This window comes from Strix uralensis, chromosome 1 (assembly GCF_047716275.1).
Source record: "Strix uralensis isolate ZFMK-TIS-50842 chromosome 1, bStrUra1, whole genome shotgun sequence".
NCBI classification, from domain to species: domain Eukaryota; kingdom Metazoa; phylum Chordata; class Aves; order Strigiformes; family Strigidae; genus Strix; species Strix uralensis.
The window spans coordinates 142,722,123-142,740,539 of record NC_133972.1 but is presented as its reverse complement, the minus strand read 5'-3'; the positions used below and the strand labels follow the sequence as shown (position 1 = coordinate 142,740,539).

At 38.7% G+C, this 18,417-nt stretch overlaps 1 protein-coding gene across 2 annotated transcripts in view; it reads left to right on the top strand.

Moving 5' to 3' along the window:
* TPD52 (tumor protein D52) overlaps positions 1 to 18,417 on the top strand; it is a 132,501-nt gene that overhangs the window by 55,671 nt on the left and 58,413 nt on the right. For both annotated transcript variants that reach the window (XM_074883498.1, XM_074883490.1), the window contains one exon: positions 5,082 to 5,263. In XM_074883498.1, coding sequence (XP_074739599.1) covers positions 5,082 to 5,263 — 182 coding nt within the window. The remainder of the gene's footprint in view (positions 1 to 5,081; positions 5,264 to 18,417) is intronic.

The following is an 18,417-nucleotide window of genomic DNA, read 5'->3' as shown; positions in this document are numbered from 1 at the left end:
TTGAAAGTGATCTCAGGAGGTCATCTGTTCAGATCCCTTGCTCCAAGCAGGACAAACTTGGTTCAGGTTGATCAGTTCCAGTCAAGTTTTGAGTATCTCCAAGCCGGCTTGTTGGACCTTTAGCTCTTGTGGCATCGTGCTAACTTGTTAGTGCAAATGTTGTTTTGTGTAATTAACTTCGGACAGAAAAATCTTTCTAGCTATGAATAGCAGTGCTGAGGAAAACCAATTTGATAGTTACAGAGGGTTGCATTCTTTGCATGCTGCTTGATGTTAATACGTCATTCACCCCTTAATTGTAGCAGATTACCAATCTCCCATCTCACTTTTCCATGTTTCATGCATATCTCTCACATTCCAACATGCATGCTACTTGCCTTTGCAAGCAAACACCAAACATGTAGCTAGGGTTTAAAGACATACTGCTCACTGGGTGGGACAGGACCACCCTGCCTGTATAATCATAGGCTTTGCTGCGGAAGTAGTATGTTACATTCCTCCATTGGAGTTACTTCTTTCCTATGGATCTGACTGGGGTTTAAATCTATGACTTTTTCCACTCTCTGGTTAATATGTATCATCTTGCAGAGTATCTGTTGTGGAAAGAGCTACTGTTTTTAATTGAGCTATGTGCACAGAAGTAAAAGACAATCAAATATTTGTGAAAAACTTTAAAACTTAGAAATTAGAAGGAAAACCAAACAGGTTAGGTATTTAAGGGGGAGGAGAAAGAAAAGCCTTAATATTTCAAGTACTTGAAAATATTGTGCCCTTGGTGCTTCTGAGTTTTGTAATATTCTCCAGTTTTTGCAATTTGACGTGTTATTATCTATCACAGCTGCACAGCCAACAGTCCCCGAGAATCAGAAAAGTATAGAGTGCTTATTAAAGTATATTGCCATGTTATCTTATGGTCTTACTGTTTTTCTGTACTGCTGCTGTGGGGAATCCAGTTAAGGAGATCTAGAAATCGTGGAGAAAAGTACTCAAAATGTCATTAAATCTTTTTTAAACACTTGGGATAAATTATTGTTTAATGAGATCTCCTTTAGATTATGTAGGAAACTTGAGAAAATACTGTATTTTAGCTCACTCTGTTTCTAGACTTCCACAAAAGAATCCTTGATGGCTGTAACCAATGGAGTCTCTTGAGGATTCTCGTATACGTTAGTTAGATATTTGTGCTCTTGAGAAGTTCCTCTCCAGGAAGCAGAATGGAGATTGCTGCAGACTTGTAGACCTGGGATAGAATTCATACAGATTACCGGTGGTTTCTTGGAAAACTCTCCACAGTGAAGAATGGCCAAGGATTTCTTTGTACATTAGCGTCTATATCTTAGTGAGTTTGATCTCTGTTCTAATAAGGAATGAGCACATCTGTCAGTGTGTAAAGATAGCACCTTGTGTCTTGTACAGAGATTATTTCTCAGGCAAGTTTGCACATGGGAGAATTTTGTATCTGTATTTTTTCCTGGCAGGGAGATAGAGAGGGATGTTATCAACCAGAATGGACCATTTTTAGATGATAAAACCAGGAAATTTATAGGATGTTACTGTACCCATCTTATGATGTGGAGATAAAGATTTCACAAGCAGCAAGTTTTTTTTAGGGTAGAGAGCCCACTGTGTGTGCCATCCTATGAAGGCAACAAGAATGAGGTGGATGCCATTTAATGAGTGTAATTGTCAAGACATGAAGGAACTTACTGTGAATTGTATTATTGCTTAAAAAAAGCTTGATGTTGCTCAGTGTGTTCAATGGCCATTACTAATGCCATCTTTCCAGATAATTTAGGAATATCTCCTTCAAACCACAGTCAGAAGTTCTCTTTATTCTCTGTACTAGCTGAGGCTTTTTCCAGTTGATCTACATATAAGAAAAGTTGTTGGAAATGGATCATCTAGTGTACTGTCTGATTCCATTATCATTCATTAAATTAATTCAAAGCATAGGTGGACGTCCTCGCATCCTGTTGGAATATGAAAAACAAAGCTCCTCTTTCCCTGAGACCTGAACTTAGCTGTGGAGTATATATGCATTAGCCTACAAATGATAACATCTGCCTTTCTTCGGGGTTTGGTGGGGTTTTTTTGGTTTGTGTTTTGTTTGTTTGTTTGTTTTGGTGTTTTTGTTTGTTTGTTTCCTAGACCAATTTTCTTTTTAGTTTGCCTTGCTATGAAGGATGACTGAAAATATTCTGGGATGAAATGATAGTAGTCCTTATCATTCTGAGTTTATATTTTGCTGCCATGTTCTTACCTTTGCCCTCGTCTGTGGGCACTCTCGCACGTTTGTTCATCCTGATACTCGGTCAGTTGGTGATCTAGTTTGGAAACTAGACCAACAGAAAGCTGTCCTTACAAGAAAGTAAATAGCTTTTGTTTCTTACATTCCTGAAACAGGCTTATTCCAGGTTAGGACAAGTTTCAGTGGTGGCATAAGGGGACAGGAGTTCTTTCTGGGAGGGAGTGAGAGGGCAGGATGAGGCATGGCAGTACCAGCTTGGTTGGTTTAAACGCTCACAGGTCTGTGTTCTAAATTAGGAAGACTTAACAGAGTTTCTGGAGGACCCCAGAAAGACTTTTGTCAGATGTTCAGTCTCATAGATGGAGCAGGTAAAGTGTTTGGAAGAAGGATCTATTCCAAAACACGAGATTCTGAAAAGCCAGCATCTCTGATATTTGATGATACTGTGCTTGTGTCTGTCTCTTCAGTATCATATATGCTTCCCTTCTGTATTTACATTATGTGTCCCTGCAAGCATCCTGCCTTGATAATGCTAATTTTTACTTGGGAAAGTTGTTTTTGTATGTAGCACTCAGCTGCTCCCATCTGAGAGACTGAATGTCCCTTGGAAATCCTCTGCTGTGCATGTTCCTACTGTCACTTTCTGGATGATTGTTTTCATGGACATCATCTTCCTCAGACAAATCGAGTTAGGTCAGGAGTGAAGGATGGGGGAATGGGGTAATAGTGGTTAAAGAAGTAGGGAATTGAACGATCAACTCAAGGGATAGAGTAGTTGACCGTGGAGTTTTGTTGTATTTGACTGCTGTAACTTGGTGTTGAGTGACAAGGTATAACTAAGATGAGATGTATAATCTTTGAAAACAATGTTTGTGAGCATACAGGATGATGGAAAAATGTTTATTACTTTACAGGGACAAGCAGTTGACTTCCAAGGCAGTTGGGTGATTCTGCAAACTCTAGTGAGTTCATAGTGAGAAAGTCAGTGAAAGACAATGGAATTTTGCACTTTGTACCTCAGTTTCTCTTAAAACAGGTTTTGGCATTTCAATATGAGGTTTGATTTATAATCTCCTGCCCAGATGGAGTCATTTTGAGATGTTAATTTTGAAATGTTTACTGTTAGCTTATGGCTTATACATTGAATGAAAGTTCCACATAGATTGCTGCTGCCCCCTCAATGCATATGCTAAAACTCACTTAAATACTTCCTCTTATTGCTTCCACTATTCTGCATTTATTCTTGAAGCAGTTATAAATGCATCCTGTGCAATTAATTTTCATGTATTTGAATTTTGACTGCATTGTGAAATTCAAACAATTCTGTGTTCGGGAACTTATCCGATATTAGCTTTCCTGTATAAAATCCTACTGTTTCCGGTTTACAATCACCAGCCACTTTCTTTTTGTGGTGTGTGTGTGTGTGTTGCACTTTGTTCAGCTGTTGTCCTTGGGATGCTACATTTCACAGTTCCTGTTTCTGAAGCCGCAAATTTACCAGGTGTCAGATCTCTCTAGTTTATAATTCCCGAGGCTGTGTCATGTCAGAACAACCCATGCTGTTTGTGCCTTCCAGCAGAGCTGGAATTCAGAACTGTCTCTTGTCTTGACTTCCCCAAGAATAAATGTTTCCAAAGCTACAAGTGGAAAATGATGGCATTATTCTGTGTTCATATAAAATACAGATGGATTTTCAGCATCCACTTGAAGTAGTCAGTGTGTTGCTGAAGCCAACAGATCTCTAAACCTTTAATTGCTTGATTGTTTTGTTCTGTTTAGTTCTTCTGCTGGCTTGAAAATAGTCTGAAATCTTGTGTGAAGTAATCAGTTAATTACTGCTAAATGCAGGTGAAAATTGATAGGCTCTCTTTTTTTGAATCTGTTTATCCATCTATAAAATGATTTCCTTACATTCACTTTTAAGATTTCAGGTACATATTGCTTCCGAAAAGCATCTCGCCTTTCGTTTGTTACTGGCAAGAAGGCTTTTCTTACTAATTGTATTTCAAAGGCAATAATCTTAAAAAGTGGTCAGATTTAGTGTATCAGGGAAAGTGTATGTGAGAATGAGTCTTACTTTGATATAGCTGGATATTTTCACCTAGCATATGATGGGAAGCCTGTGATAGCTTTCTGAGATCACAGAACAGATGTCTTTATGAAGAGCAGGAGTATTTATGCTCTCCCATTATCCCAAAGCTTTATGAGAAGGCATTGGCATTTTGTTTGTTTAGTTACTGAATTCAAATATTTACTTTGATATTGTAGAGTGAAAAATTAGAGAAGTGATGGTTCAAATTTTTTTAATGTGTTAGATCAGTCCTGTGCATTCTTCATACTTCTACTGCTTTGGGAAAATAAATGATTTTGTTCTTTAAAGTAAAGATTTAAGTATTATTTATTATTAAATAGCTGCATGAATAGCTTCAGGATATAGAATCATAGAATGGTTTGGGTTGGAAGGGTATTAATTCTGTTTTGGTTTTCATCAAGGAGGCAACAAAGAGATGAGAGATGTTCTTTTCAGGAATATCTGCTAATATTGGGAATGGATTTTTAAATCAGTTTACCTAACCAATAGTAGAACTGGCAGATGTTTTCAGGAAATGCAAAGTGTTACGCTTTTGTGTGACTGAATTAGTGAAAGCTTTACCTTTAATGTGTAAAATGCTTGGGGTTGGAGAAATGTACCAGTTGTCTCCTTAGAAGTCTTACTAAAAATGCTTTGGACACATGATATCTTTATTTTTGTATGTTACAAGTTTAATTTAATTCTGCCTTCAGGTAGTATGTTTTGTGAATTTTCTTTTTTTTTAAATTTATTTATCTGTAGGTTCCTTCAGAGAAATCGGAATCCTTTGCATCCATGTTGAGACGCTCTCCTTTAATTCAGATGGGACCTGCCAAAGATAAAATTGCCATTGGTCGAATATTCCATGTTGTAGATGATGATCTTTATATAGATTTTGGTGGCAAGTTTCACTGTGTGTGCAGAAGACCAGAAGTAGATGGAAAGTAAGTAATAAACTTATGGTAAGCAATTAACATATGTGAACAACATGCTAAAATGGTTAGCTAATGGGACTTGACCATCTTCTGGTCTGAGCTTGTATAGTTTGTATGAATTTTGTGGTTTAAACTGCATTGTGCAGAATGAAAGTATGATCACAAAGAGATTTGCGTAGCTCAGACATCATTGTCTTGAATGCATATTCCTTTGCAAATTTGTGTTATTGCTATCTACATTATTCCAACTTATGCTGACCAAAGGAAGTTACTGGGTGTTTTGTCACTGAGGAAAGGGGAAATCATTATCATCTGAGTTGTTAAAACAAGCATTTTTTATTGTAATACTTGGGAGTTCTGTGAATGTGGAACTTTAATCCCATGTAAATTGTAAGGCACTTAGAGAGGAACTATCTATACTAAATATACATACATGAGGTGATGTACTGGAGAGTTTGCACATTATTTGTGATAATACTGGTCATAATAGATCAGTGCTAATATGGTCAAATATTTTATGTTGTAGAAGAAGATTTTATATAGATTTTGGTGGCAAGTTTCACTGTGTGTCCTGAACTAGAAGAGCTGTGGTGGAACTGGAACAGTTGTGCTGGGGAATGCAGTAGTTAGAGCTAAAAGATAAGGGAAGCAATGGATTCTAGTGAAAACAGCATTTATAAGCTTTCTAAACTGTCTTTAGCACCTTATGATTATGTATTATTCAAAGATACCTTGTCTATTTAATTTGTCTCAAGGTTGCTTTAACGCTTAGTTTTTAATATGTAGGCAAAATACCATGTTTTTGATTTCATTACATCAGAATATTTTAGTCCATCTCTTTTCCCTCTTTTTTTTTTTTTTTTTACTTGAGAGAGGTGGGGAGCATAGTTGTTAATGTGCAAGATCACTGTGTCTAAAACATTAAATAATGATTCCTGTGATAAACAGTTCTGAAACAGTTGACTTCTTTAAAAAAAGATTTAACAGAAATAATCACACGTTTGTGTGCAAGTTTGTGACGGTATTTTATCAGAGCATTTGTATACTCAACTTCCTTTTATTGACAGGTCTATGACTTTCAAAGCAAATATGATTGGCCCATGATGAAGGGAGTCCTTTGTGCCTGTCACATTTGGCAGCAGGCGAAGATTTTCTTAGTCTTTTGCTGCTGCTGTAGTGGTAAAGCTCTTGTCACTCTTTGCATTTCGTGCTAATTTTGAATTGAGATGAGCTTTGCCTTTCCCAATCCTTGCATGCCTGAGGAGTGTTTCCATATTCATCTCAATCCATGACCATTCATTTTGGTTTTGTGGTAGAGTTTCAGACTGAAGCTCCCTGTTCAGCTGAGCTAGCCTTCTGCCAGGCCTGCTCCATTTTTTGCTCATTGGGGAAGACCCTTCTAGAGCACTGAGGAGTTTGTCCTTACAGATCCATGGCCTTTTCCAGTCATCTTCCTGTGTCAGGACAGCTTCTTGTCTACCCTGAATAAATCAAAATCTACTGTCCTGAAGCCCAGATCTCTCATCTGCCCCTTGGCTTTCTCACTTTCCTTCAGTGTTTAAGTTCTGTCATTGGTGGTCACTGCAGCTGAGGCTTCCATCAGCTACCACGTTCCCAAACAGTTCTTTCCTGCCTGTAATGTGTCCAACAGAAGACCTGCCTTTGTTGGGCTGTCTGTACCTCTGGCAAAAAAATGTCCCCAGGGCACTCACTGTGGATTGCTTGCTCCCTTCCATGTTTGTTTCTGCTTGAGCAGACATCAGGACATTTGAAGTCCCCTGTGAGAATCAAGGCCTGCAATCATGAGGTGGCATCTGGTTGTCTGAGGCTTCATCCACTCCTTCTTCCTGATCAGGCAGCCCATAGCAGACATCCACCGTGACACTGTCTTTGATGGTCTCCTCTCTGATTCCAGCCTGTAGCTTTCAACTGTCTCCTTGCATGGTTCATAGCAGGGCTCCATGCACTCATGCCTTTTCCTTGCTTCCAGTGCAGCCCCCTTTATCTTGTCCCATGTTAACTTGCATGCTTCCTCCCAGGTTCGGGGAGCCCACAACTTCATGCATTGTCTTCAAATCCCTAGGATTCATTCACCTTGTGAATGCTGAGCCCACCACTCGCTGTTTCCTTGTGTGGTGTTAGCATCTCATTTTGTCGTGGTGCTCTGGAATACTTGGGTGGCAAGACAGATTGGGGGAAAGTAATGAAATACGTCTTCCTAAAAAAGTTCACAGGCAGTCAAGTGTCTGTCCACTCCTTCCTTGCTCTCATCTTTCTCCTAACGCTGTATGTGTTTTCTTCTGGTGCACATTGTGTGGTACAGGGGGAAATGAGGCCCAGGGAAACTATTGTTGGAGCAGAGAGGCTTCAGACCTGGTTGTCCATTGAACGCTGGGACCATAAACCTGGGGCTGAGAGGATCTAGGCCAGTTATATTTTTGGCTGCCTGCTACAATGATAAAAACAAGCAGATCCACATAAGGCTTGTTTATACTTCGCTCTTGCTGCTTTTGAGTGGGAGTGGAGAGAGGGAAATGAACAGCTGAGGTATTGAAGTAAAATTTGGAACTAAAGGCGGTAGTTCACAAAATGATATAGGCAGCATTTACAACACCGAGGATGTAGTGTCAGTGGAAGTAGTAGTGTTGATTATCTAATGGACTTAGAGCATTCATTTGAGATGTAGGTGACTGATTCAGATCCACTTTCAATTCAGTTCAGGAACCTGAATTTGTCTTTTTCTTAAGTGTTTAAATGCTATGTGGACTTAATCCTCTAAATAAAAATATTTGTATAAGAAATTAAATAATTTAAATAAATCTTGCCCTCTTTTTCCTATTTATTGTGTTTCTGGAATTTATCTGGATTTACAAAAAAAAGTGCAGTCACAGGGAATCTCTTGTTCTGTTGTTTAACTTGTAGCTTGTCATAAGGTGCTGTGTCATATAACATAGTTGTACCAGTTAATTTCTAACTGGGATTTGTAACACAAATTTGCAAAGTACTTGTGGAATCAAAAATACACAGGTAAGATAGTTTTCCATGTTTATCTCATCAATAGCATTTAGGTGCTGCTCCATCTGAGTCTCCCTGCGTTTTAAAAAGTAGTGGGAAGACTTACGCCTTTGCTAGTACAATTGTTTTGGTCTGCTTACATAGTAAAGACAGCAGATATTTATTTACAGAGTAAAGTTTACCTTATCAAAACAAATATAATCTTTTCATACTCTAGCCTCTTAGTAAGCATGAAGGCTTAGTCTTTTGATGGACACTGACTTCTCTTTGGAAGGCAGTAACTGCTTTTGGTCACCAGAATAAAGGTCAAACTAGTGCTAGAGTCTCTTCTAAAGCTTGAAAGAAACTGGATAGAATTTGTAGTGTGTATTTAGATCTGTACCGGCTTATACTGGTGACTGTGGTAAGACTTTGTTCGTATTATTTCTGTTAGTTCACTTGCTGACAAAAGTGACTATCACCATATTGTATGTGCATGTAGTCAGTAATACTGTTTACTGGGGTTTTTTTGTAAAACATTTGTTGTTTGTGCCAAGAAGAATGGATATTTTGATTCACATATGATGGATGGTTTCTTGAAGGCCACCAGTTCAGAATAGAAGAACCAGATTTAATCTTCAGACACAGAAATTCATGATACCGTTTTTATAAAGTCGGTCTTGAGAGCATGGCTCTTCTGGTACCTGTATTCTGATGCTGATCTTTGGTTTTACTTGTATTGTCTTTTCAGGTATTTAGCAACCCCTCCAAAATATTTGTTTAGCATCTTTAAAGGAAAAAACCCTCTTTCTTGCCATTTGTGTAAGGAGGTGTCTCCATAAGGACTTGTGCTTTGGATATTTCCTTGGTCATCTGGCTTTTTTTCACCAGAACTAAACTATTTTCATGACACTATAATACAGTTGTTTTTTTTTTCTTATCCTTTGCTCTTTGAAAATGCTGGAAATTCCTTGAAAATAAACAAAAATCCTACAAGAGGTTCTTGTCTGTAAAGCTTGTTCTCTTAAACTGCTCAATCCTGATCCTAACAGTTGTGATTTCTTGGGATGTCCAAGTGAAAGACCCCACAGTGTTACCACCATGTGGCTGTAAGAAAGGATTCCACCCTCAAGATTGTCTTGGATAAAAGAGCAACTACAACTCCCTTGGAAAATTTGAAGTAGCTACATAAATACATTTTTTTTCATCAGTTCTTCTAAAGTGAACTTCAATCTTCAAAAAAACCAAACCAAACCAAAACACCACAAACTATTAAGTAAAAGAAACCTTAGAACAGTAATGATACAAAATTTAAATTGACTAAACGTTTGAAGAAACTGCTAGCTATTTTCTTTTGTTTTTTGCCGATTTTTTTCCTTTTTCTTATCCTCTTTGGGAAAGCTGTTTCATAGGATTGCAAAAAATATATTTCATTATCGGCATTGATGGTATTACGATTGGAAGCATGCATCACCTTAGTTAGAGATCAAAGATATTGTTGGTAAAATCTCACTGGGGTCAGGCAAGGGTGTATTTGGTTATCAATATCAACAGCATTTTGTTATTTGAGATTTATTTAATGTGACAGGAGTATTTATTACCATTATGATTTCAAGGTCTTATTTAATATGTGCTGTACTTACTGTACTTATTTAATATATACTGTAATTAGTAAAAACATGTTTCTTGATACACTTTGACTTAAATGCTTTATTAAATTTGTGTTTTATGCCAACAACATGTAGCAATTCTGTAAAGCATCCAGAGTTTATACAAATGAGAAAGGGTGTGTAGGAAGGTAAGGCTGAAGTAACTTTTCAACTATAGAAAGTGGTGTAATTTTTTTTTGCTTTTTTTTTACCGTGCAGAGGAAGTGAAGTCCTAAAGAGGAAAATATCTGTCTTAGATCTCCAAATGAGCAACAACTTAATCCATGGCAAAAAGGTGCTGTTACAACCTGCTTCTGCCATTATCAGATGGAATTCCTAAGAACCAGAGAATGTGGGAAGGGGTTGTGCTGACACTGCCTGTTGCATGGTCTGCACCTGTACTGTTAATGACCAATTCCCATCAAAAGTGCAATGGCTTTCAGCAATTTTCTAAAATGTAGGATTGCAGGACCAGCTTCCAAAGAGGATTAAACTGCACCTCTCAATGCCAGTGTAATGAAGCTTTATTTTCAAAGACTGCTGGAACCCTCCAGCAACTCCAGTATTATCAGGCTGTAGGATCAGAAAGACACTTCCTTTATGTTTGAGTATGCAGCTGGTATAGGGATTTCCAGTATATCCTGTGGCGATTTTACTTGACACCTTTTATACAGTGCATATTTGCCAAACTTAAATAGTAGAGAAGGGAAGAAATCATTTGATGCCGGTTGTGATTTAGAACATGACAGCTTAATGAGCATCATAAAACATTACTTAATGCTGTTCCTGTAAATTGTATCAAAATATTTATGCTGTTTGAATGGTTGCCAGGGTAAATTTTATTTGGGAAACATTTTAAATTCTTCTCTTTTTGTTCTATTTTTAAAATATAGATAAGGGCAGAATGGAATCCAATTAAAAATAATGTATCTTTTTAGACTAGGTAATGTGAATAAGGCTGGCTGTTTTCTAGCATATTCATTTTATTAAGACAGTCTTAAATTTAAGTTAATAGTGATAGGTGAAACTATTTAAAAGATCTTGTAAGATTAAAAAAATCAATTTCTGAATAAAAACCAGAGGTGCTCTGGAGGGGGGGAGGGTTTCAATAAGACACCATTTGGTTTAGTTCCAGTTTGTGTAGTAAACAAAGTCACTGTGTGTTAAGCTGCAGGGTGGGTTTTGAGTTAACTACTCCATTTTGATGCCATGTGAATATGTTTCTTGAACAATTAGTGCATCTTTCAACCAGAATGAGCTACCTCACTCAAAGCACCTAGTAAGTTACCTGTACCTCTAAGTGTGTGGCAAAGATACTTGCACAAGGGAAGATGTCAGTGTGTGGTACATTCACCCTTTGCTTGCTGAACTCTAGTTTCCCTGACTGTTGTGTATATAATGGTGCAAGATTACTGTGGAAAGGTTTAGAGAGACGATGTTAAAGACATAACCTTTCTAACTCTTTCCTTTAAAATTAAATAAAGACCAGACAACTGGCAGGAGGCTGGCCTGATAAGAGACCCAGCACCGCGCTCCCTTCCCTGGGGCCTTTGCTTTTCCATTGCCAGAGGAATCACAAGCATCAAATTCATGGTTAACCTGGTGTCTGTGACTAAATGGGAGCAAAGTCTCTTGACCAGCAGTATGGGTAACACCTAGCATACAGATCTGGTGGCAGTGGAGAGACTTAATGATGTTTTTCTTTAGAGTATTTCTTCCCTATCCTGTACTGCTGCTGACTGGAGTGGTGCTGTTCTGGCAGCCTGGCACATCCTACAGCTTTCATGTCAAACTTCAAATGTTGGAACTATTACTGAAAAAAAAAAAAAAAAAAAAAAATTAATGTGATATATAAAGGAAACATTTCTTGCTGCATTAATGCTGATTTTAGTTTTACATGTTTGTTTTTACAGTGGTCTACTTCCTTTTCACTGTCTGTTGCCAGCAAAATAGCATCTATCTGTAATGTGTAATTCTCCAGAGGAAAGAAGGAAATTGCTAACCAGCAGTACAAGTGATACAATAAATGATGCTTTTGCAAGTACAATGTTAAAAATCATGCAAATGTAGAAAAAACAGGTCACATGAAAGAGACTGAAAACCTACAGAAATTTTGTAATTTTTTAAAAAAATTATTAATGCATGTTGAAGGAACTGATAGAATTTACACCATGCTGGGTCAGTGCGTAAAATTACGTTTGGTTTCTGTGGTGTAGTCTTGCTTAGAAAAGGCTCAAGGTCTGCTGAGGAAAATTTTTTTAACTCCCACTTTTGGTAAGTGAGGAGAATGAACACAGTAACTATACTAGCAGCATTTTCCATTCTATTTACGTGTTCAAATTGTTGCTGTTACCTCATGGGCATTAAATAGGTGGTTTCCTCCTTTGCTGCTTCCCTTCTGTTGTAGTTTTCATTCCCAACAGATAGTCTTTTTCTCCCAAGTCTTTCTAGTAGTAACCACACTGTAGAAAAACTCTGATAACAAGATGGAGAAAATGTATAACCAGTCTCTTACAGGGAATACGTTATCTTCCTTCCTTTCATCATCTTTTGCTGCCATTGCCTCACTCATGTCCTCCGTTATTAACTATTTGCACCCCTTCCAGCCTTATTCTTTGTATTCCTTTTTTCCAATACTGATTGCTAATACATATTTAAAATACAAACATAATGTAGTTACATTTATAATTAATTACAGTTTTATATTATTATATCTATTCAGTATTATATAAGTTAGTAAGCCTTTTTATCTTCCATATTATTGCTCACCTTTTTATCAGTGTATTTCCACTGAATTGTTAGAACTTGTAGTTTTGTTGTGTGTTTTTAAGCAGTCACCATGTTTTAGACGTGGCTGTATTGCAGCAGTATATGATATGTTCCTTCTAATAATGCTTTTGGAAGGTTTTGTAAATAATTTTTGCTCATTTATACATAATCAAAGTGGAAATTGCAGAACTTGCTAAAATACCTATTAACATAATCTTATTCAGTCAACATGAACACTCACCTGGCCTTTCACACAAAATTTGCTTGATTCTTTTGTCATCAGCTCTGATTTTGTTTTGTTTTGTTTGGAAAGTGTTTCCTGCCTATCAAAAAAAAAAAAAAGTAGTGGCATAAGTAAGTGACCTGGGAGAATTTGGTAAGTTTATATGACAATGATTTCCTTTGTGCCTATAACTTCAAATGGTTTGTGTTCATCAGTGCCATGTTGCTGACTAATACGTTTGTAATACTAAATAGCTATCTGAAATCAATGCAATCTTTGTACTTTCATGCTCCTTCCTCACCCTCCTTAGCTTCCAAGTTGTCCTGCCTATCAGGTAAGTACCTACTTATTGGAGGGCAAAATTCCTCTGCATTTTGAAAGGTGAACTTAAACCACATTATTTTTGAATTGTTGAATAATTATGACCTGGTCAAATTTGCTGAAGTATAAACCAAAGTGTGCACACACACTTTCCTGAATCTCTTCCAGTTTGTATCTTTTATGGAAAACAACCAGACAGCCAGTCTCCACACTGTGAAAACCAGTCTCCTGCTGTGATTAAAATTACCAGAATGTCATGTTGAAATTCTCTGAGGACCAAGGTGGTTTGCACTAGTCATCAGCAAACTTGGATTTTGGCACTCTGGTCAGCCTTTGGTCTCAAACTTTGCCCAAATTCCTGTGAGAAATGGTAAGCAGGACTGATCTTGTTGTCCTGTTCCCACATACCACCATTGCAACTTAAAAAGGAAGCCTTAGTGTTTATATTGAAGAGAGTTGTTGTGGTTTAACCCCAGCTGGCAACTAAGCCCCACATAGCCGCTTCGCTCAACCCTTCAGTGGGGTGGGGGAGAGAATTGGAAGGGTAAAAGTGAGGAAACTCGTGGTTCGAGATAAAGACAGTTTAAGAGGTGAAGCAAAAGCCGTGCACTCAAGCAAAGGAAAACAAGGAACTCATTCACCACTTCTCATCAGCAGCCAGGTGTTCAGCCACCTCCAGGACAGCAGGGCTCCATCATGTCTAACAGTTAGTTAGGAAGACAAAATGCCATTACTCCAAATGTCCTCCCTTCCTTCTTCTTCCCCCAGATTTATATTGCTGAGCACAATGTCATATATTGTATGGGATGTCCCTTTGGTCGTTTGGGGTCAGCTGTCCTGGCTGAGTCCCCTCCCAAATTCTTGTGCACCCCCAGATTAGTCTGTGGTGGGGTGGGGTGAGAAGCAGAAGAGGACTTGACTCTGTGTGAGCATTGCTCAGCAATAACGAAAACATCCCTGTGTTATCAACACTGTTTTCAGCACAAATCCAGAACATAGCCCGGTATCAGCTACTGTGAAGAAAATTAACTCTATCCCAGCCAAAACCAGCACAAGGGCTAAATTCAAGGGGGTGACATGAACTCCCTTTACAAAGCTTCCACATAGCGCAATTCGCAGTTGCTCGGAGCCCAAACAATGCATGTGGTGCCAGTCTGTCTGCTGTCAAACAATTTCAGCTCTCTTCTTTTTTAAAAACAGGCATGCAGAATAGCCATGTGATTGCAAACTTAATCTGTGTACTGCAGCAAATAACCTCTAACTTATTTATAGCAGCATGCATTTTGGAAATTATAGCATTTTTATCCCCTATGGACATAGCTTGTTATTTGCTTGGTTACTTTACAATTGTGACTGTTTTTGCCACCCACTGTATATCGTTCTTCAGTGGTTATTTTCAACCACAAATGGAAGTGTTGGCTTTGTGTGGTTCTGTAATACACAAGACTGTGCTTCCAGAGTTCCTGGAGCCCAAAGCCTGTAAACATTTTTGGGATTATACTGTAAATTTTTCATCCCGGATAGATACTTTAGGGTTTAGTTAATGTAATAATGCCATGGGACAGGTATTGGTTATCAAAAGTACAATTAATCCATATTAATGAGGTACCCTATGCAGCATTTCATACAGAGTGTGCAGCATTTGATATGGATTGCAGCCACAGCACTGCTTGTGACCCTGCTAATCACTGTTTCATCTTTGTTTTCACTTGTATCATTAGTTTAAAGTAGCAGAGAGTTATGGGATTTGGTCTTTAGAGGAAAAAACCCCACAAAACTAGTAGCATTTACTGGTGAAAACATTGTGTCAGCTCTGTCTTCCCAGGGCATCATGATAAATGGGAGATGGAATATGCTGTATAAAACATCTTGGGAGAACAAAGCAGTCCATAGGTGGCCTGGGGCTTTTTTGGCAGTGTCAAAGTCTGTAAATACTCTTTAAGCCACACTTTTTCTCATATGTGGACGTGCACACATACACGATAGGAAAAAAAGGCTTGGGAAACTTACTATTGCATTGGAAGGCATGAGTATTGTCTATAGAAGATGAGGTAGGTTAATTCTCTCTTTTCCCCTAATCCAGGTATTGACTGTCAAGAACTGTAGAAAGTAGAATTACAAACTCATGACTTGGCAGAAGAATTAAAATTGTTTCTAGTATTTTGTTTTGAAATTAATGAGAATAAATGACTTGAATCTTTGTATGCAGCATATTTGGAAAATCTCCCCCCCCCCCCCCCCCCCCCCTTTGAGAAAACCTTGCCATTTGCATGCAGGGAGGAGCTCTCTCACTTAAATACTTCCAGTAAAGTATGATTAATTACCTCAATAGCTAGGCAAGGCTTAAGGAATCTCAGCTGTTCCAGATGCAGAAGATGGTGAATTTTAGTGAAAATCAGTGCTCCCCAACATGTTTCACTGACCAGTGACTCTTGGTGACAGTGCATGAGCTAGAAACATACCGGTTATATAAGCATGTGATACTTTTCAGGAGTACAGGGACCTGTACTTTACTAGACCACAGAGCAAGGTGTAGATGTTCCTGGCTTAAAGTCTGGTCAGTTTGACCTGTTCCTGTGACGGAGGTAAGGGCTAGATGAAAAAACAGGTTACCAAAGCAGTATAACTGCTTTATTAGGTTGGGTGTAACTGCGCTAAACCCTCTTCTTAGCATAATGAGTTGAGCTGCAGTGCTGTGCTGATGTGGCCTTTGATTTCAGTTTGGGAGCCAGCTTGGTCTAAACTAGCTCATGGGCCCTGCACAGCAATCCACTGAGAGGTGTAGACTTGCCCAAAGACAGAAGCTATTTAGTTTCTAGGTTGAGAAACTGAATTAATGATGGTTTGGACCAAATGTGAATTATAAGTCTTCATATACCATAGATCTTACTCAGGAAAATTAATGCTATCATATAACCATGGAGTGGTAATTGTTCATCCCTCTGGAATAGTTTCAGTAAGCGAGTCTGAGAAGGGAATTAATGCAGCTAGGGAAATACTCTGCAAGTAATATATCAACCTTGAGCTCTTCAGAAGGTGTGAGTCAAGCCTCCCACAAGTCATGATACTCAAGGTTTTTTTATTTTTTTGTTTTATTTCTTTTTGGGTTCTCTAGTCTTTGGGTTCACATCACTTTTTTTTTTAACTTGACAGAATAGGAATTTTTAATTAAACCAAATTAAACCAAGGCAATTGAGCTTCTTGTGTAACAGTATAACTGCAAGAACCAGGACTTTAAGACACTAAATGTCAGAAAGGTATGATAAAGCTGTTAATATTAGCAAAGCTAGAGATGTTGTACAGAATTATTTAATTGATAATTCTCAGTCTGCTACATAATACTAAGATTACTCAGGCTGGAGGCCAGTAACTAGCAGTGTACCCCAGGGGTCAGTACTGGGTCCAGTCCTGTTTAACATCTTCATTATTGACTTCAGTGATAGGACAGAGTGTACCTTCAGCTAGTTTGCGTAGATTACAAAACTCAGAGGAGTTGTTATACAGGGTGGTTGTGCCACCAGCCAGAGGGACCTCGACAGCCTGGAGAAATGGGCTGATGGGAACCACGTGAAGTTCAACAAAGAAAAGTGCAAAGACCTTCCCCGGGGGAAGTACAGCCCCATGCACCAGTACATGCTAGGGCCACCTGGCTGGAAAGCAGTTTGGCAGAAAAGGTCCTGGGGGTCCTGGTGGACATCAAGTTGAACATGAGCCAGCAGTGTGCCCTTCTGACAAGGTGAATGGTGTCCTGGGCTGCATTAGACAAAGCATTGCCAGCAGGTGGAGGGAGGTGATCCTGCCCCTCCACTCAGCACTGATGAGGCCACACCTGGAATGCTGGGTCCAGTTTTGGGCTCCCCAGTTCAAGAGACAGTCCAGTGAAGTGCCCCTAAGATGTTGAAGGGACGGAAGCATCTCTCCAAGGAGGAAAGGCTGAGAGAGCTGGGACTGTTCAGCCTGGAGAAGAGAAGGCTCAGGTGGGATTTCATCAGTGTGTAGAAAGACAGAGCCAGGCTCTTTTCAGTGGTGCCCAGTCACAAGACCGGAGGCACTGGGCACAAACTGAAACACAGGAGGTTCCCTCTGAACATCAAGAAACACTTTTTCACTGTGAGGGTGACCAAGCACTGGCACTGGTTGCCCAGAGAGGTGGTGGAGTCACCGTCCTTGGAGATACTTAAAAGCTGTCTGTGGCCATTGATGATTTAGTCATGCATTTGTATTTGCAGTCAACTGTCTGTACAGAGGAATGGTTCATCAGAGGGAGGAGTGGGTGTTGACTGATGCTTGGAATAGGCCTGAAAGACTGATAAAATTAATTATGTTACTCCTACACACTGAACCCCTGACAGATGCTTTTCTTCCCCTGACGCTTTCTGTAACTCCTTGTCAGCCTGTTTAGATGCCGTTATCCAACGAGGGCACAAAAGCAGGTAAATTCCTACAAATCAAAGTAAGCCTTTCAAGGCTGAGTGTTTCTGAGCTGTGTAGGGACTTCAGCTGCTTTGCTATTATTAGGCAGCTCAGCAAATCTGAATAAAAATAAAAAATTGTTTAGAGGCAAAAATAAATAACATTTTATTGCATGTCCATTGTTTAAGAGTAATTTATTTTCCTTTTCTGCTTGCTAATATGCTAACAAAAAAAGTCCTTTACGCCTCTCTTTTCACATGCACTTGTGTGGAATTAGGATGGGAATAGCAATTGGGTATAACTTTTGTATAAAATGTTTTGGAGGAAGAAACAGAGGCAATAGAAGAACTAAAGCAACACTTAGGTTGTATGTAATTGCCCTTACTGAGTAAGGAGCCTCTGATAATGCAATCCGTGCTATTGTATTTACTTGCCAGATTTTTCTTAAATTTTCAAGATTAAATTTAAAATCCTAGGCAGATATTGCTGTTGTGCTGGAAGAACTGCAGTGTAAGTACTCATATATTTAAAAAGAAAAAAAAAAAGTTACTCTTCTAAGAGTATTCAGTAGCTGTTAAAACTTGCCTTAATAGATTCTGGAGTCTGTGTGTGGTCACTGCTGCCATGGCTCTGTCAGCCTTTCAGACATGATAGCAGCCAAGCAGGGATGCAGATGGCTGTTGCTTTGTGAACTTGCTGAACATAGCTATGATTTATGAGACTGAAATATGAAGTATGATGATAGTCAAACATGGAGCTTTTTTTAACAAAACCAAAACTCTTTTTCCTTTTGT